The sequence below is a fragment of the Stylophora pistillata genome, chromosome 6 (genome assembly GCF_964205215.1).
Source record: "Stylophora pistillata chromosome 6, jaStyPist1.2, whole genome shotgun sequence".
NCBI lineage: Eukaryota > Metazoa > Cnidaria > Anthozoa > Scleractinia > Pocilloporidae > Stylophora > Stylophora pistillata.
The window spans coordinates 1,129,070-1,156,755 of record NC_142524.1 but is presented as its reverse complement, the minus strand read 5'-3'; the positions used below and the strand labels follow the sequence as shown (position 1 = coordinate 1,156,755).

General features: G+C 38.1%; 1 protein-coding gene across 2 annotated transcripts; it reads right to left on the bottom strand.

Annotated features, from left to right (window-relative positions):
- On the bottom strand, positions 1-26,874 carry LOC111344410 (uncharacterized). 2 transcript variants are annotated; one of them, XM_088762729.1, is made up of 32 exons: positions 26,859-26,874; positions 19,487-19,651; positions 16,115-16,168; positions 15,902-15,964; positions 14,939-15,178; positions 13,651-13,813; positions 13,258-13,371; positions 12,343-12,431; positions 11,125-11,190; positions 10,929-10,989; positions 10,397-10,441; positions 10,032-10,201; positions 9,694-9,747; positions 9,256-9,322; positions 8,840-9,021; positions 8,323-8,379; positions 7,936-7,999; positions 7,446-7,648; positions 7,126-7,182; positions 6,846-6,912; positions 6,139-6,353; positions 5,822-5,878; positions 5,141-5,216; positions 4,492-4,639; positions 3,898-4,100; positions 3,458-3,642; positions 3,147-3,236; positions 2,538-2,762; positions 2,121-2,335; positions 1,997-2,037; positions 1,654-1,750; positions 1-1,436 (listed from the first exon to the last, which is right to left on the bottom strand). In XM_088762729.1, the coding sequence occupies exons 2-32, from the start codon at positions 19,640-19,642 to the stop codon at positions 974-976; spliced, it is 3,987 nt and encodes a 1,328-aa protein (XP_088618855.1). In that variant the 5' UTR covers positions 19,643-19,651; positions 26,859-26,874; the 3' UTR covers positions 1-973. The 2 variants fall into 2 exon arrangements, with proteins under 2 accessions (XP_088618855.1, XP_088618854.1); XM_088762728.1 differs by lacking the exon at positions 26,859-26,874 and adding an exon at positions 20,291-20,425.
- Between the last annotated feature and the right edge of the window lie 812 nt (positions 26,875-27,686).

Here is a 27,686-nt window from a genome sequence, read left to right as displayed (position 1 = left end):
TCAGGGGACATCCATGTTTACTTTTCCAAAACCAATACAAGGTTGATTGTTTTACCTTTTAGCGAATCGTTAAATGGCATTTTCAGTTACTTCTTATGTCGTTATAACACAAAAACATTTGATTTGTCATGTTATTCAATCGCACAAGTAAAATGATGAGGTTGACTTTTTAAGAGTTCATAAAAAAAGGAAAAGTATGACAAGGTACTTTATACAAACACAACTCTTACATTTGGAACCTCTTTAAAAGTAGCTGTTTTCATCAATTTTCAACCAGTTTCATCGAATGAAAGTGTCAAGGTGCAATAACTTTCTCCATTTCTATCGCAACTAAATAATACAAATAGATAAGTAAATATGCTAAATACCTTTAAACTATCCTTGACAAATTTTTTTCATTACACCACCAGAAAAACCGACAGTTATAGTCATGCAGTTGATTCAGTGCTGTTTGCCTGGTACTATAGCTTTTAAAGAAACTTTCTAGTCTATATTTTACAAAAAGATGCATGCAATTTCAGAATCCTTGCTAGAAGATGGAAAATTAATGCTTCTTGGTGTAGTTAACTTTATCAAGCTGAATATCATTACTAAGCTGTTAAATTTACATTTTGTTGTCTTAAAGGGGCTTTCTTACTGCAACACATCCTTATAGGGTTAAGGATAAATAGTCAGGCAAGAGAAAAAGAAAACATCGGCCAAAATGCTATTTTTCTTGCGACAACTACTTGCATTATCCGTCGAGCAAGCTCTCGTATCCAGTTGATTTTGCCGAAAGCCGAGATATCGGATCAAAACGTTGTTCTAATAATAATAATTTTAATAATTTCATTATTTCTATAGGGTAAGATCCATTATATATATGATCTAATGAGCTTAAAATACGCCTGACATTTTTATCCCTGAGTCTCTAAAGAATAGCATTGGTAAAAATTTTCGGATTTTTCGACTGCAGCAGATGATGTTCACAGCGCTAGAAGGCAGTTATCCTTTTCGCTGGCCTGTAGAAACTCATTTGGAGCTCATCAAAATTGATCTCTATAGCAGTTTTAACGTCTTTAGGAATCTTGATCTCGGAAAAATGATCTTGTTCTCCATCTTGTGCGATGTTGTTTTGATTTCCTTTTTGTTCCGAGATCTCTTTGACGTCCCCGCTTAATGGTTCCACATTTTGATGATCAGTCAGCTCCACATAGTCCGTGGAGGACTGACACCTCTCCTTTACGATGCTATCAGAACCCTTATCCTCATCGGGAGACTCATCCATGATACTGTTAAATGAAGGTACGCTGTAATATGCGCTTGTTTCATCCACGGCACTGAAATCCATATAAGGGTTGTCCTTTTGCATCATACTCTCAAATCTATTTCTCAACTGAGTGAAGCCTGGACGTTGGTCGGGGTTTTCCTTCCAGCAATCCATCATTATCTCATATCTGCAAATTATGAGTTCATTTTAAGATCGGATGCTAAGATTAATAATCGCAACTAAAGATAACGTATAAAAAAGTTTGTGTGGAACAACTCTGACCTAGAGAAGTTGGGTAGTCAATTTCTTGAATGATGGTATCTTTATGCAAATGTTTTATTCTAACACTTGGTTAGACTAGAAATGTCATAAAGGATTTCTAAATACTTGATGCTTCGGCTTACAATTCATTGTCACAGGTATCAGGTTGTTCCATTCTGTATCCATCCTTCAAAGTGCGAAGAAGTTCTTTGTTGTCAATAGTCGGGTATGGTGTTCCACCTGTTATCATGTAAAAAATGCTGTGAGTTTTGCAAGAGGCATTCATGTTACCAACTGGCTGTTTTCTGACCTAAAGAGGAACATTTCAATCTTGCAAAACTTGATAGGTGAGATCTAGAGGCACGATCGCCCCAGTATAATGACGTGTAGACCAGCAATTAGAGGTTTGATGGGAGTACTGTTACCGTTTGGGCTTCATAAAGTAAAACTTTTTATAATCGTCAATAAATCGTTCCGTAAACTTACCAAGTGTTACCAATTCCCAAAGAACAACTCCAAAAGACCATCTGTAATAGAAAGAGTACAGTAAGTTATACAACTCGAGCTTTGCACTCGGCAGATGTGCTATGATAAAATAAAATGTACTTACACATCGCTTTGGGTCGTGAATGTTTGATCAAAAATAGCTTCGATTGACATCCATTTCAGAGGAACTTTTCTATTTGTTTTTCCCTGATAGACCCTCTCTTCATATACATGTCGTGTCAGACCAAAGTCGGCCACCTTGGCACTTTTTTTCTCCCCGACAAGAACGTTACGCGCTGCCAAGTCGCGGTGGATAAATCCTTTCTTTGCAAGGTATTCCTGAAAAAAATAGAAAAACAATTGCAAGCTAAAACATACATGTCTTGAGTTGTATGTACAAGAGAAGATCAAACTAAGTGACTGGATTCTCAAAACAGATCACAGGCTTTACTGCGGTTAAAATACAGCCATAGCTGGGAGTTAACTTTCTTAACAAGATAATGCTTTGAATTGCTTCTTTTGAATTCGTACATGTACATACCATTGCTTGGCTTATTTGCCAAGCAAACGCCATCAAATCTCCAGGAGTTAAGAATTCTTCATCTTCATTGTGCTCTTCGTCTCTTTCGTCTTTATTGATTCCCCTATTCTCATCTCCATTTATGTTTTCTGGATCTTGAGAACTGAAACTTACAAGTTGGATGTTTTCAGTTTGTTCTTGTTGCCGCCTGGGAGCATTGACGTAGATGCGGTCACTTTTAGTTGCCTAATAAAGAGGAACGTTTTCATACATCAACAAACATGTAGTCAACCAATGTTACGGTAATCGACAAATTGCCCAGTTTTGAGTATAGCCCGGAATTTTGAAACAACTTTACATGAAGCAGATGGTAAGTTATTGAAAGGATGCTACATGGAGAAAGTGTATTTCCTTCAGTAAGTTTCTGTAATTTATCGTCCAGTTTGGGGATTGGAGTTTAACGTGACCAAAAGAAAAATAGAAACGTCTCAGAAGATTCAGGTAAAACTTTGAAAAGTTATTGTTTCCATAAAAAGCCAAATTGTCTTCTGCACCGATCGAGTTGTGTGATACGATTAAAGAAAGCTGCGAAGGAGATTAGAGTAAGATTGACAGAGCTTTGTTTCATACCTTGATAGATATCCCTGCATTTGTAGTGTATGTCTCACAGTAGGTCGAGTGATATGGTCCACGGGGGGTCTCTCCAATGTTCTCTTTCATCTGAGGGGAGACATAAAAAGGGTGGAAACGTTTTTGTGGGCATCTACAGAAAAAAGGTGACGACATTTCCAGTGATGTGACCTCAAGGTCATGACCATTACCTTCTATTGCCTTGTGCTATAGAGCCACAGAGAGGTAACTTTGATAAAGCAACTTTATGGCTTTGTCGAACTAAAGCTGATATAATACATCACTCCTGTATGTAAATTGAAATCAGTTACCTTCCCTCGGTGTTTTCTGAGATATTTCAGGAGGCTTCCGCACGGGACATATTCAAGAAGTAAAAACATAGGTTCCTGCATAGTACAGCATCCCACCATGTTGACGATATTCCTGTGTGATCCCACGTCCTTCATGAGTTGAATTTCATCCAGAAAATCTCTTCTTTGGTCGCTGTCACCCATGTCTGAAGGTAAAATATGCAGAGCTTGAGTGTTCTTTCAGCCCATAACTGAGGAAAACCTCTCGTTCAAGAGGTGCGTCATATAAATTACATTTTCTTATATACTCATTCCAGTGCAGCGCTTAAGGTATCCTGGTATCCTAAAACCAACTTTTAATCCCACTTTGGGACTACTCTCATCAGAACCTTTGGACTACATCATCAGCTGCTTCTTTTGGGTTCAAACTATATGTTGTACAACAGAGGAATCATAGTTACCGTGGAGCATTTTCACTGCAACTGTGCACAAATTATCTCCTTTTATGGACCGCGAGGCTTTAAAAGTGGAACTCAGTGATGGTGTGCATGGTCCTTTGAGAATTCCTTTGAACACTTTCCCAAAGGCTCCCTCATCAATCTCCTCTTCCAGATTCACACGGTCCGGATCAACCTCCCACTGATCAATCATCAAACCGACTTTACTGTGGAATTTTAAGTAAAAATATTTCGATGAATAACACGAGTTTGACAAAAAGAAAAAGTTAAAAACCTGACCCATTTTAGTGGGGGGTGCCAATGACATCGAAAGGAGAAAAGTGTTCAAAATGGTTTCAAAATAAATTAACTTTGAGCAATATATCTCACCTTTTTTAAAGGATCTTTAAATTCAATTTGATCAGAGAAGCTATGTCATAGTTTCAGAGATATTCCAACATGCAAAATGTTTCTTTTCGTGTTTATATACTATTTAAAATAATCCTTGAGTGTTTCCCTCCAATGGACGAAATATTTGTTTCCTTTTTACGAAAGAAAAAGGCAATTTAATTTGATTCAATGGACTCTATTTTACGCAGTAGAATGCATGCCTCTTACCCCGGGATGAGTCCTTCAGCCTTTCGACGCCTTTGTCTCTCTCTGTGACACCAGATGATTAGAGAAAGTGCGATCAAAATTAACAACAACGAGCCGATGACTAGTGCAATTATTTCACCTGGTGCCATTGGGACGTGATGTTGAGGAACTGATGAGACCGAAATGAATAAGTGATATTAGTGAGATATAGGAAAAAACTTGATCTCTTTAGTCCAGGGAAAGTCACAGAGGTCGTTCAATTAGATCTATTTTCTTTAGTCACCATTGTAGTTGTGTAACCGTATTACTTAACCGACAGAAAGAACACTACAGTCCTTTGAAACCCAACTACTCTATTAAATAGCTCGTAATAATCTATCTAAAGAACGATTCCTAAAGGTAGTATGGTATTCTAGAAAGTTCCATAGTATGAATGTCAGCGTGCCTACCCATTCTAAAAATTTCTAGAAACTTATATTTATGGTCATTATCCGCAACAGTTGGCAATCGATAAAAGAATTACAGTTAAATCCAACCATGTTACTGTGTTTACTTTGGGGTTTAGCCAATATCGGTTAGGAGGAAGCATCTATTCTGTCACATGTTTCATTGGGTAATCCAATAACATTAGAGGCTGGGCTCGAAAGGAACTATGGTGTTTTTATCTTACCTGGCCTAGGTAAAGAAGTAATCAATATCCTGTCTTCTTGTCCCATGATATATGACACTTTAAAAACTGGAATAACCTGTTTACAACATACGAGGAAAACGACGAATAGCGAACGTCTTATTGTTTAAATGAAGAAATAAATAAGGTGGATGGACTAGACTCAAGCAGAGCTCTTAATCTGCTGTTTTCCGAAATTGTATTTTTCGAAATTAAAATGAGTGATGGCAGGGGCCCGTTTCTCGAAAGCCTCGGTAACTTAACAGGCCCATAAAGCTGTCCTGTTTTCATTCAAGATGGGAATCTCAAACTTTTTTTAAAATAACACAATAAAACTACCAGCTAAAGAAACAAAATGGACTGGTTTGGATGCTAGAGCCTGCTTTTCTATCCTTAAAATTGTGGCTTTAATATACAACAGGGCTTTAATTTGCAATTGGGCCCATTAAGTTACCTGAACTTTCGAGAAACTGCAATGGGTTGCAATAGTGTTAGGCAAGCACTTTACCAGTGTGTTATCCCTGCACATCTGTTATTGTTGAAATAGTTTACTCAATTGCAAACTTAAAATGCTTCCTATAAACTATTTTTATTGTTTTGGTCGGATCATCTTGACTTTAATTTTGTCTGTTTATTATCCAGTCTTTCTAGAAAGATCTCCTATAATTAAGATTCGAAAATTACCTTAAACTCAAATTTTTCATCCATCTGGATTCCGTCGATTGTGACGTTATTAGATTCCTGTAATAATTAAGTAAATTGCAGTTTAGCGCTGGAAAATTGTCAACAACCATAACTTTGCCCCTCGTTTTGAACTATCTGTTATACTCTGTTTGATATTGGTCTCACAGCTAAAGAACAAACTGTAGGCACATTTTGAAAAGATATATATACTAACGTAAGTAGATAAATGTATTTCTGAATTCCATAAATTATAGTATATATAATGAGTGTATAGATGAACTGAAGAACAAATGAACAGCTTCAGGAACTTCACTGACCGTGGTAAGGTCGGTGTTGAGGTCAATAGCTCTCCTCTTTTTCTTCCCAACTGTTTCCGATGTGGTGTTACTTATCCTGTATCTGTAATATTGAACTACACTGTGGTTGAACAGCGGTTTCTGCCAAAACACCGTCGTGCGGAATGATTCACCAGAGCTGGGCATCAGTTCATTACGTCTCAGTCCAACAACTTTCACCAGATCTGTTCTTGGTCCTGAATGTAATCAAACGACGAATTACTGATTGCATGTATAAGATATGCTTGGTTTTTACATCATGGTCCAATCGTAATACCAATGTCGTAGGTTTTCTTGTGCCTTTTTCGATACAATATTGTCTCATTGTGCATTTTCCTCTCAAGAAGTCTCCGAATCACTAAACTAACGTCATATATAATTATCAATGTAGATAACAATGTAGAAGACGTTTGTTCATAGTTAATCTTTTCAATGTATTTATCTCTGTTGCAGTATCCCGTGAGAGTATGTATACAGAGCGTTTACACCTAACACTAACGAGTACTGTTATGGTAAAGCATTGGCGCTAATACCGACCTGTATTAGCTTTTGCCTTTGTCGTAAAAAAGTGTGGAGGAATGATTTCATGGGGTTTTTCTGAAGACGTATTTATTGTCATCGTTTTTAAAGTCAGTCTGATTTCATAAATATAAGATGACGCACTCACATACAAAATCTTAGTCTCTTACCAGGTGCAGTGTCCTCTGTTTTCTTACTTTTTCCTGTGATGTATTTGTCATTGTAAAAGGGGGTTACCTGCATATGAAAACAACCACAAAGTTATACAATCCTGAAGTTTATCCACTGAAAACTGACAGATGAATTAGTTTACTTTTCATATCCAACAATTGATGAGCGTAAAAAGAAATCTAAATAGAGTGCTGTTGAGATCTTTATTCATCGAGTGCTCTTCCTCTGTTAATGCATGTTCCTTTCTTTTGCTTTCAAACAATGTGCAAAGTTAGTTACCTCGATGTTGACGAGTTGCCGTGGCAGTATTCCCGCTATTCTAATTGATGTTCTTTGCTGTAAGACATAAATTAATAATCATATGAGTAGTTATGTATATGAAAGAATTTAACGAATAAACGAATTATTGAAAAAGCAAGTGATAAAAAAGAAACCGATTTTGTTTCAAATTGAGTTTCGGTAGAATGGCTGGTTCAAGGTGGGACATACTTTACACTTGATAGAGCTCGCTCAAAAAAATGACTAATAGGTTCTAGTGCCTGTACAATAACTGATTTCAAACACCTGAAAGGTGTTTTTTTTGTACTTTTAATACTTACAAAGTTGGTTCTCGTATAACTTCGAAACTCATCACGTGGATAACCAGAGAAATGGCATGACACGTTGTAATAAGTAACGTGCCTGTATTTGAAAGATGGTGGCTCCCACGAGACGTTCACGGCAAACGTGTTACTCTGTTCACATTCTACAAACTTTCCCACAGTATTGAGATTCTGTACCATGAGTTCGCCACCAGGAGGCACTAGAGGGATACAAACAAGGCATGTATGATCATCATCATCATCATCAACATTATCATCACTATCACCAATATTTGATTAAAGAACAGTGGCCTTATGCTTCGCGCGCTGAAGGTCGGCCAGAAACTCGCAACCCTTACTAGGCGTTTATTGTGGCTGAGTTCCCGAGAGATACATCCCGAGGGGATGCAAAGCGAGGTGGAATGCGAGCTGGTTTCTTGTTTTATTTTTCGCCGAAGTCGGATTTGCCCCTTTCTACAAAAAGTAATCAGCGCGGTGAGTTACTAACCAGGTGCACTAGAGGTCTCAGTGCTGCTTTTTCCTTCAATCCCGTTGATAAAATGTGGTGTAACCTGTAAGTAAAATCAAAGAAGGGAACCTTGTTTTTAAAAACTAAGTATAACGTGTAGAATAGTCTATTTTGTTGGTGATTGTGTATATTTCTGCTTCGATGCATTGTAGAAATTGCGCCAAACAGCTGGTAGCAATGTATTACCAAGGAAGAGTGTAACTCATTTTATTATTATTAAAACCAAAATCATGAATTAGAAAGTAAAGAATCAAGAAAAGTATACTACGTAGAGAAAAACTGGTCGTAAGTCAGATCATGACGTTTGATAATGAAACAGCAATGAAAGGTGACAATTCTGGGAACCTTTTAAAAAGCAATACTCACGCTAACTGTTACTGGCTCTCCATAAGAGATGCCGTAAATGATTAAGTAGGTCCTGTTCTAAAGAAAATATGAAATATACAAGTGTAAGTTCGAGATTGCAGGGTGTAATTATTAGGAGGCGCCTGATAATGCTGGCGTCCGATCTCAACCTTAGTAACACTGTTGACCTTAGCAATTCAGCCTATGTTGCTATTAAGGCATCGAATCATCCACTTTCACTTTCACTTTCACCAAAGTCAATTTTACCGATAATTCATAACGTTACAGTCGATCGGATATTGAAGGAGAAAATGAGGCGCAGCATAAGGACAGTAATTTATCTTAACATATTATCGAATGAATTTCATGGAATAATTCATTACTTTACATCAATTTATTTTTGCCTCTAAATGCATGGCTACAGCTGGAAACTTAACGCTGAAGTACCTCGTTGAAGTTAAAGATAATTTCTCCTTATGGGCAGTTTAAAGAGAGGAAAAAACAACCATTTCTACCAGTGGTTTTGAAGGTTACCTACCGTTTGCGCTACATTTTGGTCTCCGTCGTCTATTTTAGATGAGACAGTGTAAGATAATACTTGGCTGTAATTGAAGAGAGGCTTTTTCCAGGAAACATTTAAACGGAACTGACCAGTCTGAGGTAGCAAGACGAAACTTTCCAAGACCAAGGTTTGCACTTTAATCTGGGACGGATCAGGGTCTTTTTAACAAAAATTAATCCATGATTAATTAGAAATTAAGCAAAAATATTTTATCTAAATGAACACTCCAAATGAAAAGGATAGTGAAAGAAGCGATAACCTTTTAGTAACTTAGTGAGTTAAGATCGAGGTTTAAGAAGGTGTTGGCGGTAATTTTTTATTCACAAGTCTGCGAACGTATCATTATCGGGAAAATTATTTGAGCTGACAGTAACAAGTATTCATTTTCTTACCTGGAGTAGATATTAAGATAGTGTTATCAGCACTTGGTGGGGCATCATCCTTAAAAATAGTCCAAACCTGAAGGGTTGAAAACAAAAGAATTTCTGGTTACCATTGTCAAGACAAGCAAGTTTTGCAAGTTTGGATATTTGCATATTTTTAGGATTGTTTTTATTAATCGTTTTTAATTCGAAAAAATGCATTCCCAGGGAACAAAAAATCCCGCCACTGATTCACTTCGTATTCGAATAAACTCCATCAGTCAATCAGCAAATCATCCAATCTGCTGTGTCGTTCCCCTTGCAATAGACTGAAAACTTTGTCAAATACTATCTTTCGTTATGTTATGCTGCGGGAACAGAAAGTCTAAAGATTACATAGGAAACTCACTCTCTTAGCTTGCGCAAAAAATAATATTAAAAAAAAGGGGCTAGGAGAGGAATCCTTACCGTTATGTTAAAACTTTGACCATGTGGTAATGACTTGATTGAATATGACGTTTCCTTGAAAGAGGTGGAGAAATAATATATCAGTGTTAGAGTTTTATAAAAAGCTATTTTAACCACATTTTCCAAGAGTATCCCATCGCTTTGGTTACCCTTCCCCACTCTTCTCCTCCCTTTGAAGATAGTTGGTGATGAGTTCGTTCATTAACTATCAGCGGACTTAAGCTTGCGGAATATCTAATTTTCTTCCAGTTCTGGTAATGGTTCAAGATCTAGCTAGCGCGCTTTTTCTGCCCCTTTAGTTGACACATCCTCACAATTTCTTTCCTGTATGTACTTACCGTAGTGGCACCATATCTGAGGATAAAGTAGTACTCTACTGTCTTGTGGGAATACAGAGGAGGAAGCCATGTCAACTTCGCAGTGAATCTGAAGCCGTCTTCAATAGCAATCAGACTGGAGCTGAGGTTACGAACTTTTCTATCCTTTTCTGGTGATTCGGGAGGATCGACTGCAAAGTAAAGACATTACGGCAGTGAAAATTGGGTATGCAACAACACAACATGAAAAATAAATGAAAACTTTTGAACGTACAAATCATGTAAGCTGTTGGCGTTCAATCAAACGAAGAAGGAATCACAGATGCTCTCTTAATAGGCATTCAACAATGGTACAAAGTGATAGTTTTTCTAAAAGTATTTCTTACATTTGTTGCATAGGTCTGTGGGATAACCGGTGATATTCGCACAACCTGTTCGGTTAAAATATAAAAATCAATAGTTTTACGTTACTTTGGAGGCGTGCATCCATGACGTCACCCCATACGATTAAGGAATTAGATCAATGAGAGTCAAAAGTAGGAAATTCACGACGCACATGTATATGAGATGTGGAGGTGGGATCAGCAGGTAAAGTTTTTTGTGCTATCCTTGCTACCCCATAATTGGAATATTCCGGCTGTCTTCTCTTTGCCACGCTGTTATTCGTTAGAAGGAATTCGTGGAAGGAGTCTTATTTTCTACGAAACCAATTACAAGGAATCTGAAAAGTGTTTGCCACTCCACAGTAATATGCTCTTTAGTGGAACCCCTAGACTGTGCAATGGCGTTTATACAAGTCCCTTGGTTACTCCTGGTCACAGGTTTAATGTTTAATCAGCTTCGACAACTACTTATGCTCCAAAGTGAAGTGTATCAGGCCACAGTATGAGATCGATATTATAAATAATGTATTCTTACCGGGGTACTCAAAAGTTATACTTGTTGCATTGCTCTGTATGCATTGTGACATTGCATAGACCTGCAATCAAAAACATATAGGGAACTGTTACCCAATATTTGCATAATGCTTGGCTTGATATTTTAGGTTATCAGCTGTGGTATTCGTCTGTGCGTAGATATGTACATGAAACAACACCACATCAACATTTCCTACCTTTAAAGTATTTCTGCATCTCTTTAACTTTTCACTAAGAGTCATGGTTCCAATAGGGTCAGCCGACTAAAAAGAAAGAAAACTGATGAAATCAAATAAAGTACGTAGGGACAGAGGGATAAAAGTTCTTCTGTCTCCTACGAATATAGTTTTGCGCTGAGAGTTTCTAGCTAGTCACTAGTCAGATCGAGAACTGTTTTATAGCGGACCTCAATACACCTCAGTTTGAAGCTGTGTATTTTTAAACTTATGTGCTATATCTGACCAAGAAAAGATAGCTTGCAATACGGTCCAGCTTTTTCTAGGTGGTTGCAGCTCAATACAAATTAATAAAACGTTCCTGAGCTCATAGTCTCAGGTTGGGCGTTGGTTAGCATGTTTTTAAGAGCGTGTCCACGAGAAAACCGGGCAGGGGGCGAGAAACCTGAAATCATCGATTTGGCTCAAACTTGGCACAAATGCTAAGTATCATGATTTAACGAATGTGTGAAAACAATAGGTCAAAATAATTAATTCCCTGGGAGATACTTGGTCCCCCTGGGGAAAACCCCCATTTCTTGCATGTTTTGCATGATTAATTAGCTAACTTTGCTTTGCTGCTGTGACAAACTGTAAATCCAGCTACAATTTCAATCAACTGGTTGTATTTCATATCTATCAGACTTCTGGAAAATTGAATTGACTTAACCTTTTCATGTCATTTCTTCCCTAACCTCTCGCGTAAGTAAAGACAACTTTTTCTGGTTTTGCCAAAGTCCAAAAATAAGGGTGTTTTAAGGTCCAATATCTCCGATGAGCAACCAATTCTGATCATTATTCCTAGATGGGCGACAAAAGCCCTCATTGGAATTCCAAAATATCTAATAACATTTTTGGTAAATTTATTTCATAACCCGTGCTGACGTGAAATTTACATCTACCTTCCGCTTTTTAGTCTCTATCATCAAAATTCCGTACACTACATCTTTGTTTTTTTTTTAACTTAAAATAACTCGAATTGGATTATTTTATAGCAGACCTCTATATACTTCAGTTTGAGACTGCGTACCTTTAAGTATTTCTGCTATATCTATCCTAAGAAAAGTGAGCTTGCTACAGGGTCCACCTTGTTCTAATATCTGGGTCCATTTTCAGCCTGAACAATCTTGAAGAAAGGTTCTTAGAATTGAATAGGGAAAAGTACGCATGCATACTCAGCTGAACTGGTTCTTCACTCACCTTCGTCCTGTGTACTCTCCTGTTATCGCCGTTGTCCGAAAAGCATTCATGTTCCCACACCATGAAGTGGTCGGAAATTAGTTCTTGTTCTGTCCCGTCGAAGAAAAAAATTAATAAATAACTAATCATAAAAGTATTATGATTTCAACAGAAAAAAAACGCAAACAGTACTTGACCGTTCTGCGGTCGGCCACATCAGCTAGGTCCAATCTTCATAACTGTTTGCTGGGTGTCGGTTTTCTTTCCAATTTAAACGAGGCAAATCTTTTCAACCACATCATCGTGTTTGTATGTTTTTCATAGCCTGTCCTCACAACGAGGTGCAGTGTTTTCATCCGAAACTGCACACTTTTTTTATTTTGATACCTACCTTCCGTTTATCAAAAGTGAGGGTATGGATAGATAGAATGGGTTGGGTGGGGGGGGGGGGGGGTGAGTACGAAAGGTGGTTGTCGGTTTGAATTTAGAACTCCAGCCGTTTTTCAGTTATCAATTTAGTTTAAAGCCATTTGTCAGCTGCTATCAGAGTGATCGACTTGTGGCAATTAAAAAGAAAAATAGTTATTTCATACTGAACTCTTAAAGGCATGCAGAATAAGTGTGAAAAACATCAATATTTTGTAAATTGGTTTGCAATTTACTGTCGGAATCATTTTGATGTGCTTTCCTCGTCACGAGAGTCTAGAGTCTGTGCTTGCTGCCCTTAACCAACCATATAGCTAATCCAAAGTGAATTTACCCTTAAATTAAAGGTTGGATAGCGGATCGCAAGAAAATGGTATAACGCGGGAAAATATTCGACCGCGGTTAGTTAGAGGTACATTTATAATAATTTCCAAACACTTTTCCTAATTTCCAAACTATATATCTGCCTGTCTGTTACATCACGTAATTGCATTTGATACATGCACATACGCTTTGACTGAGTCCAATTGGCCTTCAACTTTATTCTGTTGCTTGTATATTGGTTACTGTCGTAGAGAAGACTTATCAATGCCAGGTCGCTGACTGGAGCAGGCTGTGGTAGGGCTAAAATGAATGAATACATGGCGATAATGTAAAATTAGCTTGTCAGCATTCACTCTTTATTTACAAATAGTGGGAGGAAAGGTGCTCTACATTTGCTCTACATGATGGAAAAGCGTACCCGCCCATGTCGAATAGATACTAGTTCTTAACGTGGCTTAAGCGTATTCTACGATAGCGGTGTACAGCGCGTATGTGGAGATCCATAAGAAGGAAAAGTTATCCTCAAGAGAAGAATGATGAAGATCCGAAAGAGTTGACATATGTATCAAAGCTACTTACATATGGTATTCGTCTCTTCTCCAGTACCGATTGATGAATTTTCTGTAACGACCGCAACCTTGAATTTGAAGAAAATCCCTTGAAACTTTTGGCGGAAATTTGGGCGGGACCAACCACACAACTCTACTGCGGTACGAAGAGTGGCGTGAGGGTTTGTTAACACCTGGAAAAATGAGAGAAAATGAGACTAAGTGAGACAAACTTTTTCCATTCAATCTGAGCTTAATATTGCTTAAATCCTAGTTAATTTGGGTAAAAACTATGTTAAGCCTGAAAAAGCTAGAGGGGAAAGTGGCAAAGTGGCAGACTGACTAAACGGTGTAATTGAGTGAATAAGTGAATGAATGGATAAACAAACCCACGAAAGAACGAACGAATGAATGGAAGTATAAATGAATGAATTAATGAAAGGGGGAATGTATGAATTGATGAGTGGATGAATGGAAATTAAGATGAGTCATCATGGGAGACAGTTCTCCGTAGCGTTCGTTGCGTTAGCTTTTGAGGTATCAGCCACCATGGGGATGGAAAATACCGAACTGCAGCGCGACGTTATATTTTCCCTTAGCTCCGGTTGGAGCATAGGCCATTAACCACTTCCGTCCTCCATCGGGTTCTGTCCTGGGCAAATCTTCCTAAAGTGGCCCAAGTGTGGCCCCAGTTTCTCATTTGGGACTCTACACCTCTTCTCCAGGAGTTCCTGGGACGACCCCTCTTTCTCTTGCCCTGAGGGTTCCAACGTAGTGCCTGCCGGGTGATGTTGTTAGCCGGTTTCCTTAGGATGTGACCTATCCATCTCCACTTTCTCTTTGAGATCTGAGTTATGATTGGTTCCTCGCCTGCTAATTCCCACAGCATCTCGTTCGTTACCCTGTCAGTCCAACTGATTTTTAAAATTCGCCTAAGGCACTTATTGACGAAGGTCTGCAATTTCTGGGACGTTTGGTTAGTTGTTCTCCACGTTTCAGAGCCATAGAGGAGGACTGCTTTGACATTGGTGTTAAAAATTCTGCAGCGCGACGTTGGCCATCCCTTTTTCCTAATATGCACGACTCACTTCCTTTATGGAAGCAGACGTTAAGCGATTTTACACTTTGCTACAGCTTTCTTAAAGATTACTAGTTCGCATACAAAACAGACTTGGCTGCAGGGGAATTTAAGAGGCTAAAGTTTAATCGAATATTATTTTATCTCGTCTGGCTCCAACGTTTCTTGATGCTTACCGCGGCAACGACTCGCAACAATACAGAACCTTTGGTTTAAAGGGTTCAGGAAGGTAAATACGTACATTTGTAAAAGTATGCGTTAAAGTTTGATCGCCTCCTATGTCCATTGTAATTAAGTACACAGGAGTACCACTGGCATTTTGCACAGGATCCCATTGTAGTGATAAAGAAGTGAGGCTCTTATTTGTTACTCTTGGTATGCTCGGTGTGGGAATCTTAGATTCGTCACCATCTTGTATTGAGGCGAAGCGGTTTAACTGCTCCAAAAATTTACAGCTCGACTCACAGCTGGTTGAATTTCCCTGCAAAGGTATTTGAATTGATATACTATAAATGTTTGGATTGGCTACAGATAATGATTCTTGTAACAGTACAGACAACTAATGCTTATTTGCTTATTTAAGAAAAACATTCCCTCAAGATATTTTTGCAAGTTCACAGCAAGCCACCTCTATCTTGCGAAGTTGTACTTTGAGGAGGGAGTAATATAAAATATCTCCTACCGAACTGATGACAAATTTCGCCTTAAAACAGCTAGGGACCAAAAAGCATTGCTTTTATTCAGTGAGTGATAACGTCTCAATCAACGTAAGAAATTGCTTCAAAATATAGTATTGGATTATGTAAGCTAGCTATCGTTGCTTTGTTATGCAGCAGTAGATACAACTGCTGGATCGAATCTAATTTTTTAATTGTACACATATGGCTAAACTAACGCTTATGTCTTTGAATGGTAAAGTATGCCACGGTAAGTTATTCCTAAGAATTTGATAGGCTTCTTAAATTCGCCTACACCCTGTGAGTTACTTCGCATATGGCGAGAACTGGCTGGTCTAGAAAGACTTAAAATTGATTCCAGTCAGGACTGTAGACAGGACCACTATGGTGCAAGTGCCCTTTCTAACTTTTACTCAATAACGGCAATATATCGAGAGGAAACGATACAGTAAGTTAATTTACTTGACACTGATGCAGCTACAAGACCTTTGCTTTAAAAATTGAACGTTGACAGGGTTCGTACTTACACAATTTTGTAGGCATTGTGATTCGGAGTGGCCCAGAAATACTTCCTTACATGGTCCCAAACACTAAAGAAAAGGTAAAGGTTATAGAAATACTGATGATCAAATAGAATTATTATCAAAATCATCGCTATTTTTATCATTGTCATTCTATCTTCATCGGGACGTTATCGTGACCAAGAGTGACATATGAAGAAAGTGTGTCAATGGACTTACCTTGGTGCAAGACGCGCTTTCACAAATTTTGTCTGAGTCATTATGAACTGCATACTGCAATTTGAACAGACACAGAATGATAAATTGGTACATTTTCTTTATGAGGATCGATAACCTTGAGATTGTCAACTCTATCCTGGTATACTCATATTGAAGACCCTCTACATGTGCCGTAAATAACAGAAAGTTTCTTCATTGCATCGGCCCGATGATTAATCATATTTATTACACAACTCGGGCAGTCAGAGGGCCAATAACTAAGATCAACCAATCAAAATGTTCTATTGCCGGTCCAATATTCTCTAAGTATTGGACCGGGCACTGTCCCGAATGGTCCCGAATGATACCGCACTTGTGTCCTTTTGAACTTCAGTCGTATAATAAATCTCTTATTAACCAAGCTTGCTCGGGACCGTACGGGAAGAATATCGGCCCTCGGTCTTTTTTGTACTGTCAAGACCTCAGGCCAATATTCTCCCAGTACGGCCCTCGCGCTTGGTTAATAAGATATATGTATTTGCACCTGTAAGTTACGACAGAATCACCGCTGCCTCTGCCAACTCAGCTCTACCGCAACAGGGATTGAAAACATCATTCATGACCTTAAAGTGCAAATTTGCCACTTTACAAACTTTTATTACGCCAAAGGATTTTGTTTTTTGCAAAGTCTTTGTGATATGTTTTTGGCCTTTTCCGCTTAGTTTCCTAGATTTCGTTCTCTTTCTTTCTTCGCTATTTTACAATTTTTTTTAATCTTGATATTAGCCGAAAGTTTTTCCTTTCAATTTTTTCCTCAAAGCAAATTTGTAATTGAGACGTAAAAAGTCATGACGTTATAATAAATACATTGATTGTGCTGTGGAAGCTTCGGGAAATAAGCTATCTATTGTATTTAGATATGGACTCCATACAGCTTTGCGCAACAGATGATAATCAAGACTATTACGACTCCACGTCGACCCTCAGTTTGTGCCTTCTCCCAATACAGATGCATTATTGCAACACCTTTCCCACTGAATTCCCTTTGGTTAAAGCTGGCAAATCGCAAAGATCTTAAAACGCGGTTGCTAGATAAAGGCTGATAGTTTCGAAACGCGGCTGCTAAAAACGCGGCTGCTAGAATAAAGGCTGATAGTTTCGAAAGAAACTGTTTGGGGCCGCGTCGGTGGGAGTAACGAAATAATTTGGATATATCAACAAAGTTGAAATGGTAAATTGGCCACCGTAATGATTACAAAAGCTGACGTTTCGAGCGTTAGTCCTTCGTCGGACGTTAGCCCTTCGCTCCGACGAAGGGCTAACGCTCGAAACGTCAGCTTTTGTAATCATTACGGTGGCCAATTTACCATTTCAACTTTGTTGCTAGATATATAAACAAGTTTATCAAAGTAGTCTAAGTCTGCCTGTATCATAAGTTTTCATTTACACTTTACGTTTCAGTACAATGGAACTGCTGCTTTTTCGCAAATGACTTTGACCCTAAACTAAAGATCCATTTTTTTTCACAAGGAAAAAAATGGTCGATAACTACGTAAAGTGTGAAAATAAGGTGCACTGACGAGACTGACACTGATGGCATGAAAAAAAAAAATTTGTAATTGTTCATAAGGTCTTTGGGTCATCGAAAGTTTACTTTGGCTGCGTTAAATTATTCTGCAAATATCGATCATGTACAAAATAAAAGCCACTGATTTTCTGTAACCCTACTTAAAAACTATGTAGAGGAGCTTTTGTTCAGACGGTTCTTTTTCAAAATTGGCCATGATCTTATGAACGTTAGAAGCACCAGTTAACCAGCGCGCTTTCGTGCATGAAAACACCGTTTGGACTTAAGTTAAGCTGGCATTTATGTTTGTTTGGGCTGACCGGTTGTTTAGGAACGAAAAATTCTGAAACTAATAACTATAACCGACCTAGCCTCAGGGTAGTATGAAACAAAATCGAGTTCATTCCACAACCTAAAACTCAATTACGAACTAGAAATCTGTAGTCATTTCATTACTTGAATTGAGAGCTTTGCAAGGAAGGAGGGATTCTCTCTGGTGATTTCTCTTTCCTTTTTGCCTTAATACTGTCGAAAATCAAACGTAATTATAAGGCTTACGAGAATAGATACGACAAGATCATAAACGATAATGTTTGTAATTCTACGTATTCAAAATGTTAGGACAGGAGACTAAAAGGGTAAATAACTGATGGTGGTATGCTTTATATGTCATCAACACGCTCTAGCCGGCAAATGAGAAACCGGTATCATGCATGCACAGGGAAAGAGGTCGTCCCCTAAGATATAAATTAGGATCTTGAGTGTATTTATGTCTGAAAACAATGCACTTGAACTATGAAGCGATAGCAGCTCTTAGAGTATATAGAGTCTCACGTCTTCATATACTCCCCTCATGCCAGAGACGAAGTTTAATTCTTTATTCAGAATTTTTGCAAAAGTATTTAACTCGTGAGGGGTATTTCAGTTTTTTTTTTTAAAACGAAAGCTCTAGACCTGGCCAGAGCTCTTAAGTCAAAGTAATTAATTAGCGTGGATGTCTAATAGACAAATCTGTCGGAGTTGTTTGCCATGACGACTCAATAGCCGCAGGGAGACAATTATCAGTAGGAAATGACAGAAAAAAGTCAACAATTTAATGACTGCGAGCTTTTATATTCACCAAACAAATCGATGTTTATGCGGTACGCTGTTCGACCTGCGTCTTTCTGACTTAGAAACGGAAACCGCGAATTTGTGTCTACTTGGACATGCATGACCGATCCATAAACACTGTATGACCCTTCACGCACATGATCAAATTCCAGTGATTGAAATGATTTGTTCCAAGAATTCTGGAGTTTATAACGGAAGGATTTCTTAAATTTCTAATCAGATATTTTTAATTAATGAATCCTATAAGAACACCTGGTTGAACTCGATCAGTCGGTAGATATGACATCATTACTTGCGTTTCAGCAATGTCCGTGTTGGATGCCGGTTCTCTTGCCAGACTGTTTAGCAAACAAATATCGTCGTACCCGGCCTTATATTTTTATTTAGCGGGCATAAAATGCCGATTTCCCCCAAGAAACACGATTTGAAACATTTCCCTTTAAGAGCTGCCATCAGTCTCGAATATTGCTCATCATTGTTTGGATTTTGTCATTTAACGCGAGACTTACCGGTGGCGAGCGAATAACTCAAGGAATAACATCTGATTAACGGCAAATGCACAAATAACTGAAATCGATGGCACTCAATCGTAATCTGTTTTACGAAACGGATAACAGACCCTAATAATGTGGCAAACTTGCCTCGTTTTTAACTTTCGACTAATTAAACGCAAAGAATGGACAAGAATTTTTCGAATTTTAACCTAAACTCACCTGAGTGTAGCAGTTTGCGGTACAACGTGCCTTTTTTACAATGTTGCCATAAGAAAAGGAAATTCCTTGGACACCCAAGCAACACACAGCAAAGCACGCGAGGAAGAAGAATCTAACGTGGTGTCTGTCGTTTAGAAAGGGAACTGCCAAAGCCATCCGACTTGTCTGAAAAGAGAAGTTTATAGGCCTTTAAGTCCAATATTGCCGGGACCATCTGCACTTTAATCAACTTTAGAAGCAAGCGGAAAATTATAAAGGATCGTCTACGCATTTGTTTTTAAAACGATCAGGCATAGGACAAAAAAAGAAAAAAATCAGGAGAATTGATTGGCGAGGTCAATGACGTAAATCACAGGAATTAATACAAACATATGGCCACAAAACGATTAAAGTAGATTTGAGATGATAACCAAGGAGCAAAGAAGCCAAAAGTGAGCGAATTGTTTTGACCTTATTTGAAAAATGAGGAAAGAATGCAGCTTAGGCTATTGCAACGGAGGATTTAGAATCAAAAACGTGATAACTGCTCTCAGCAATGAGATGATGCGGTTTTCGTATTGTTAGGAAACTCACACTGATCCAGATAAAACGTTTATACGCGCAAAGATTTTGATTAACAAAGGATTATTTCTAGTTCCATATTAGAGCAGTAATGGTAACGGACTCTAAGGAGTGTCAATTTTCTCGAAGTTATGAATAGTAAACAAAATTAAGAATAGTTTCCTTCGAAATTTTCTTTTAAAATTTTTGAGTCGAGAACGTCACTCTATTTGATCCCCCGAATGGAAATGAAAACTGACTAACATTGATAGGCAAGGTTTTTCAAGAGTTCCTTGATATCATAATGCGACATGATATCCACACAGTTCCGATTAACAGCGGAGTATTGAATTGAATGCAGCAGCCATTTGCCGCGAGATACTGAAAACACGAGTCGAACATTAATTATGACGGAATATATCCTGTACGAGAATAACTGTCAAAGCTATCAGAGCGTTTCAGTTTCCACTGCGTGAAGGGACGGAAAGTTAGTCTATCGTAGCCAGTTCTCTCTCTTCCGCCCATCCAAATAATTCGCGAGGTGTCTCAGACAATTTCCGGTACCCATTCACACTCCCTGCTTATTTAAGAAAAACCGTGAGAATACAATGTCTTTATGAAGAGCATCAGGATAACGGCCCTTATTCGATATTCGGTGCGTGAACCATGCATTATCTGACAGCACATTTTTTTCAATTCTTTATCAGATAAAAGCTTTTAATCATCCTATCACAGTTTTTGCCTAAATATTTTCATTCGATAAGTCAGTCGAAATAGAAATTCTATATCTATACCTAAATATAAATAGAGAAACACACCCATAGTCTTACATCTATAGTAAATTTTTGAACGCATGTAAGCCTCGATCTAAAAAACACAAACAGTCTTTTGAAATAAATACAATCGGCGTGATATGATATATATCCAGTAAGGTGCATCAACAAAAACTCACTAACAAAAAAATTACCTGCCTCAGGCGCAGCATCACTAATCTTCTGTGGCGGCTGTGGATACAGCTTATGCATGAATTATGACGATACTAACAGAAGTGAGTATCAGTTATTATTTCCTTAAGGAGATGTGCTTTGGAGATTCTGATGACCGGTATGATCGAGTGAGCAAAAATCTTTTAAAACTCAAAGTAGATAGGTAACAACCGGCATGTGTTGAATAAACTTTTTATAAAATCAATAACACAGCAATTGTTGTTTTGGCCTCGAATTTAACATTTTCATATTCACTGACGTTAAACGTCATTATGTAGATATTATGTTTTATGAGTGAAAACTTTGATCTTTTATATAAAAACCCTTTCAGTAAAAAGGGGGGCGAGTATTTATGTGTTCAGAAAATCCTTTCAGGGCTGCAAATTCACGCAAACCTTAATTTCATCCCGAAAAGTTCGCCCTTTTAAATAATTTTTCAATCTCTTTGGTTATCTGATCAACTAAATGCACCTGCTCCAGTGACATGATATCAAGGGCAAAGTAAACACCGGCTAAAAAAGCTTGCAAAAAAAATTCACCCGTCATTTTTTTTATCTGACTCTTTATTTGACAAAAGGCCTCGTGCGTGTGCTTAGCTTTCAAGTTGTGTTGAAAACTAAACTAAGTTCAATTAAAAAATACATCACTTAAAGGGAGTTAACTTTACATCCAAGTCCTATGCACCGTTTAAAGGTTAAGCAAGCGTTAACTAGTGCTTGCCTTAATAAAATAAAAGAGGTGCCATACGTGACAGCCTCCTATGCAGCTGCGAAATCATCAGCATCAATCACGCATAAAATAGATAAGCTGCCAACAAACACTTTTTGAGGATTGTTATTTGCCTCCTGTTTGTGGTCACGTCCGAAAAAAAAATTAAAGTTACGAAGAGAGAAATTTTCTTCGCGAAAAAAGGAAAATAAAAAGGATTGGCTTTTTCATGCAAGTTTAATGGGGAATATTTGGTGTACCCGGTAGTAACCCACAAATGTTTGCTCATGGAAGGGGTCTCCAGTTTTAATATTTTTAAGAATACTATAAGTTAATGTCTTGTTCCTTTATCTTTGGTTTATGTCGATGGCTTATTGCATTTAGTTTTTGAACTGTTTTATTTGTGTGATGTCAAATGTTTTTTTGCCAGTTGTCTATACTGAGGTTCCAGTTGTTAACTACCTTTAAGTAACGCAGCATTTTCTGCCATAATGTTTAGTAACAATTTCGTACTTAAAAGAATAATTCCATTAAAAATGTGTCCGCTTCAGTCTCCCCGTTTCTATTTCTCAGCAATAGTTAATATTTAAAGGGGAATGACGTGATACAAACTGCCTTTAAAACCCGCAAACAATACTAACAATAACAACATAAACGAAAAACAACAACTTTCCTTGGTAACCGATGCAAGTCAAGATTCGTTTTTCTGCCTTTTGTCGCCATCATACGGATGTTCTTGTTAATAGAAATTTAGCTGTTTAACCTGACGAGTAAAAAAAGCTTTCAAGAGCAGTTTTTGGTTTTTATTCATAGTGAGGGTAATTTAAAAAGCTTGACAGCATTGTACGGAAGTGTGCTGGAAAAGCCATAGTATAAAAACCTGGACTGGACTCTGGACTCCACATTTTTTCTCAAGATTTTTAAATAAAGGAAAAAGAGAAAATTGAAAAAAAGGAAAAGAATATGAAAATAAAAAATTCTAAAACTTTCCAAAAATAGTTTAAAAAAAGTTTATTTTGGGCGAGACGAGGAGTGTGCGACGAATTCTTCTATTTATGCCGTCAAACGAACGGCAAAGCATTATTACCCAAAAATAGACAAACCCGGTAATCCAGGACGCCCTATTGTTTCATCCAATAGCCACCCCACTGAACGGATATCCCAGTTTGTTGACCACTACCTCCAACCACTCGTTCACAAACTACCATCTTATATCAAAGACACCAATGACTTCCTCAACAAACTGTTTTACATTGGTAATTTTCCCCCTAATTCTTTACTAGTTACACTTGATGTTTCATCCCTCTACACCAATATCCCACATAACGAAGGTATTAATGCTTGTGACCATTTTCTGTGTACCTCCTCCAATACCCCTATTCCTACCGTTACACTTTGTGACCTCATTCGTATGGTTCTTACCATGAACAATTTTACTTTTAATGATGCTCATTACCTCCAAGTTCACGGCACAGCCATGGGTACCAAAATGGCCCCTTCTTTCGCTAACCTTTTTCTGGGTCTTTTCGAAGCTAACGCTTCGAAAAATGCCCCATGTAAACCCCACACTTGGTTTAGATACATCGACGATATATTTATGGTCTGGACCGAAGGTTTAGATAACCTAAAAATTTTCGTCGATTATCTTAACAATATCCACCCCACCATCAAATTCATCAGCTCACACTCTTCCACTAATGTGGCTTTCCTTGACGTAAGTGTCTCTTTAACCACCGATGGTAATATCTCCACTGACCTCTACACCAAAACCCACAGACAAACATATGTATCTATTGCACTCTTCTTGCCATCCATTACATACCAAAAAAGCCATTCCGTTCAGTCTAGCACTCCGCCTACGACGTATCTGTTCTACAGATAAAGCTTTTGAGACTCGCGCCGCTCAACTTACCTCATACCTTCGCAAACGAGGTTACAGCCATAAATTCGTCACCAAACAAATACAACGCGCCGCTGACATCTCCCGCACACTCACCTTACAAACTAAAGACGTAAAAAAACCTAACCGTATTCCATTTATAACTACTTTTAATCCGTCGCTTCCTCACATCTCCAACATCATCAAAAAACACTGGCATCTACTGCAGTCTTCTAACCGCTGCAAAAAAAGCTTTTCCTCAGCTTCCAGTTGTCGCCTTCAGACGCTCCCCCAACCTTCGCCATACATTAGTTACAGCCAAACTCCCCTCTAATTCTACCACTTTCCATTCTCAACTCCCCCCCGGCTCTTTCCATTGTGGTAGAAACTGCGCTACTTGCCTCTACATCTCTGACGGTCTTACTAACTGTACCTTTTTTTCTACCGGCGAAACACGTCCCATTAAATCTCACTTGACCTGTGACACTAAAAACCTTATCTACTTAATTCAGTGTAACCGCTGTAACTTACAATACATAGGAGAAACCAAACGACGTTTAAAAGACCGTTTTAATGAACACCGCCGTACCACTGATAAACCTAACTCTAAATCTAAACCTACAACTGCGGCAGAACACTTCATTTCCTCTCTTAACCACTCTGCTCACGACATGGAGCTAATCGCCATCGAAAAAATGTTTTCCAACAGAGACTCGATACGCAAGGCCAGGGAAGCTTTTTTAATTTCAAGAGGCAACACTATTTATCCAGATGGCCTTAACGCTCGCTAAGAGATGTATTAGTTTCTAGTTATTTATCCAATTTACCTTACTTCATTTCTATTTTTGCTCACTATTTCTATTTTTATCGTTATCTCATTGTCAATCAAATTAGTTTTACATATTTCCGCTGTTACATCATACAGCTATCTATGAAGCATCACCCCAATTCTCTGTTAATTCCCACTGCACCTGAAGAAGGCTGGTTTGGCCAGCCGAAATATAGTGCTCCGTCTTAAAATTTACTTATCTACGTTGTATCGGTCTTGCCTCTATATTTATATTTCATATTCGTTATTTTGGGCCGATCAGATCATCGCTGATCCAACGTACAAGAGTAGGAGTATCGTCCACGGTTGCCTGCTGAACATTTCACAATTATTCATCGCGCGTAAATGCCATGCCATGTCTGCCATTGTTAATCGAAAGGAACGAGAAGGATTTTAAAATTCGTCTTTCAATTCAAAAGTTCTGTTACCAAAACTGAACAGCGCGAACTGTGTCGAACTGTGTCAAGTGTCAAACAATAATGGAAATCCGACTGTCTGCGGCATTTACCAGGACAAATTACACCATCTCGCGAGGCAGTCTAACTTGGCTTCGCCAGAATTTTCGGTCATAAGCCCTCGTTTTTTATTTAACTCGCTAGGTGGTTTCTCTGAATTTCTGGAATTTACCGGCTTACCAGAAACTCAGAGAAAACACCTAGTGAGTTAAATAAAAAACGAGGGCTTATGACTGGAAATTCTGGCCAAGCCAAGTTAGACTGCCTCGCGAGATGGTGTAATTTGTCCTGGTAAATGCCGCAGACAGTCGGATTTCCATTATGGTTTGACACTTGACACAGTTCGACACAGTTCGCGCTGTTCAGTTTTGGTAACAGAACTTTTGAATTGAAAGACGAATTTTAAAATCCTTCTCGTTCTTTTCGATTAACAATGGCAGACATGGCATGGTATTTACGCGCGATGAATAATGCTTTGCCGTTCGTTTGACGGCATGAATAGAAGAATTCGTCTCACACTCCTCGTCTCACCGAAAATAAACTTTTTTTAAACTATGTTTTGAAAGTTTTAAACATTTTTATTTGCATTTTCTTTTCCTTTTTTTTAAATTTTCTCTTTTTTTTCATTTAAAAATCTTGAGAAAAAATGTGGAGTCCAGAGTCCAGAGTCCAGAGTCCAGAGTCCAGAGTCCAGATTTTATACTATGCCGCTGGAAAACGTGCTTTGGTTTTTTAATGAGCTGGCTACACCGTAGATTTGGATGTCTCGATGATCACTTTCTTCGACACAATTCGTGCGGAGCAAATTAAATTACGATTAAAAAGCTAAATTTTTTTCTACAAATACCGACTGATAAAAATTTATCATTCAGTCTTGAAACTGCCTTGTCCTGTTCACCGGTCGTTGACCTTATTTCTCAGATAGACGCAAGAAAACACCGTTAATTATGGCCTGGCCACTTCACATCCTCAATTATGCTAAGCTGTGCGTGGGTTTGGTCGTTTTCGTGCGTGGGTTTGTTCTTTTTATGGCGCAACATTGATAACGTCACTGTACTGATTACTTGTCATTAAAAGACCAAACAAAGTTGCCTAGAAAATATAAGTTGCTCAATTACGACGACAAGTTTTCACAAATTTGACAAGTATTAAAAGCGTCTTCACTTTGTCTAGCTTTGTGTCATTATTTTGTATAATTTTTCTGATAGTGATCGTTTTCTTAAATGTTTTAACAAATTATGAAAGACAAGTGTTCTGAATCGTTGTCAAGTGTTGGAATTGTCTTCGGCCCATGGGTCTCTTATTAATAATGCGAGAAATAGCTGTGTCATTTTATTTTCATTTCAATTCCAAAAGAAATGCGGTTAAGGCTTAATTATTATTTTTTTTGTGGCTGACAGGGAGTTATTCCGTCCAATATGACACTCAGTCGTTGTTGACCGTAAGTGGCTTTCGAATTCGCTCTCTATTTGCTCTATTGTTCATATTTTCGGTACTAGGAGGGATAAAAAAATATTAAAAAATATTAAAAAATATTAAAAAATATATACCGCGACTATTTCTTACAAGATAGCTTGGTCTAGTCATTCATAGTAAATTATAACATGATGAACATGGTACGCATGTCTGATTGTTCAATTCAATTGCCAAGCAGATGCTTTATCGGGTCATAGAGCCGCATGTACTAGTCATGTCATATAAACTTTCCGAGTGTTCTCCCAGCATTCCAAGTGGCTTTATCACGTTACAGAGCCTGGAATAAGGTGTTCTATTGCTTAAATAAAAACAAAATACTATTAGAGAATCTAAACGACATAGTCAGTGTCTTCAATATGTGCCCGTCCAATATACAGGGCGGCTAACGAGATACGTATTGGACTGTTGCATATTTTTGATATATAGAAAACAAGACACCACATAGAGAGATTGTGAAGATAAAAAAGTGATTCTTTTAGGTAATACATTCCTAACTTACCGTTGTCTCACAGTTACAGGAAATCAAAATTCCCGTTGGGGCAACGGAAACCCAGCAGAGCTAAAAACCCGCCGGGGCTGGAAACCAACCGGACATGAAAAATCGTTAGCGCTGGAGCCGTGTCAATGCCACGATAAACGCTCAACCATTTTCAAAGCTGCCATAACAACGTAGAGCTACCGTATGCCAAGTAACCCTGCAATAAGTGAGAACCAATAGCAGCTCGTATATCGATCACTGAAAAAAAATTGAATTAAAGTAGGTGAATATCATCATGTTAGCAGTGCTTTTCGGCTACGCATTATCACCGTTGAAATGACCTGTATTCTGGGCTTTTCTAAATGTCATTTCCTTTAAATTTTCGTTTGAAATATGCCGAAAATATTTCTTTCATGGACTCCTTCAGGAATCATTAATGATCAGGACTTTTAAACTGTTTTAATTCTTTGCTCACATACATGCATTATATATTTTCAGAAAAATTGCAGTTAATACTTCAGTGCTCTCGTAAAAAAAGCAGGAAAATCAATTAAGTCAGAATGTTCTTTTGCATGATGTGGTCAGTTCTGCATAATTTGTCTACGAAGAGTATCTGACAAGGAAGTCGGTCTGCAGATCCGGTACAAGCACTTACCGGTGTGCTTTTATAGAAAAAAAAAGCCTTAACAACTTTTTGAGACTCTACGGAAAAGACGTCATTCATAGGCTACCTAACCAGTGGAAAATTTTTCCCTGAGGGCTGAGGAGGGGCTACTGCGCATTCACGAAACGTCACCTCTAGAATCTCTCTATGGCGTCTAATTTACAATATCAACTCAGTTGGTAAAA

Bases quoted from the DNA above. Each gene is read 5' to 3' on its own strand.
- LOC111344410 (XM_088762729.1), bottom strand. From the start codon at position 19,642: ATGGCTTTGGCAGTTCCCTTTCTAAACGACAGACACCACGTTAGATTC. The intron at 9,748-10,031 runs GTAAGTACATAC...ACCTCTTTCAAG, and splicing joins TCAGATATGGTGCCACTACG to GAAACGTCATATTCAATCAA. The intron at 7,183-7,445 runs GTAAGTATTAAA...TATGTCTTACAG, and splicing joins GTTATACGAGAACCAACTTT to CAAAGAACATCAATTAGAAT.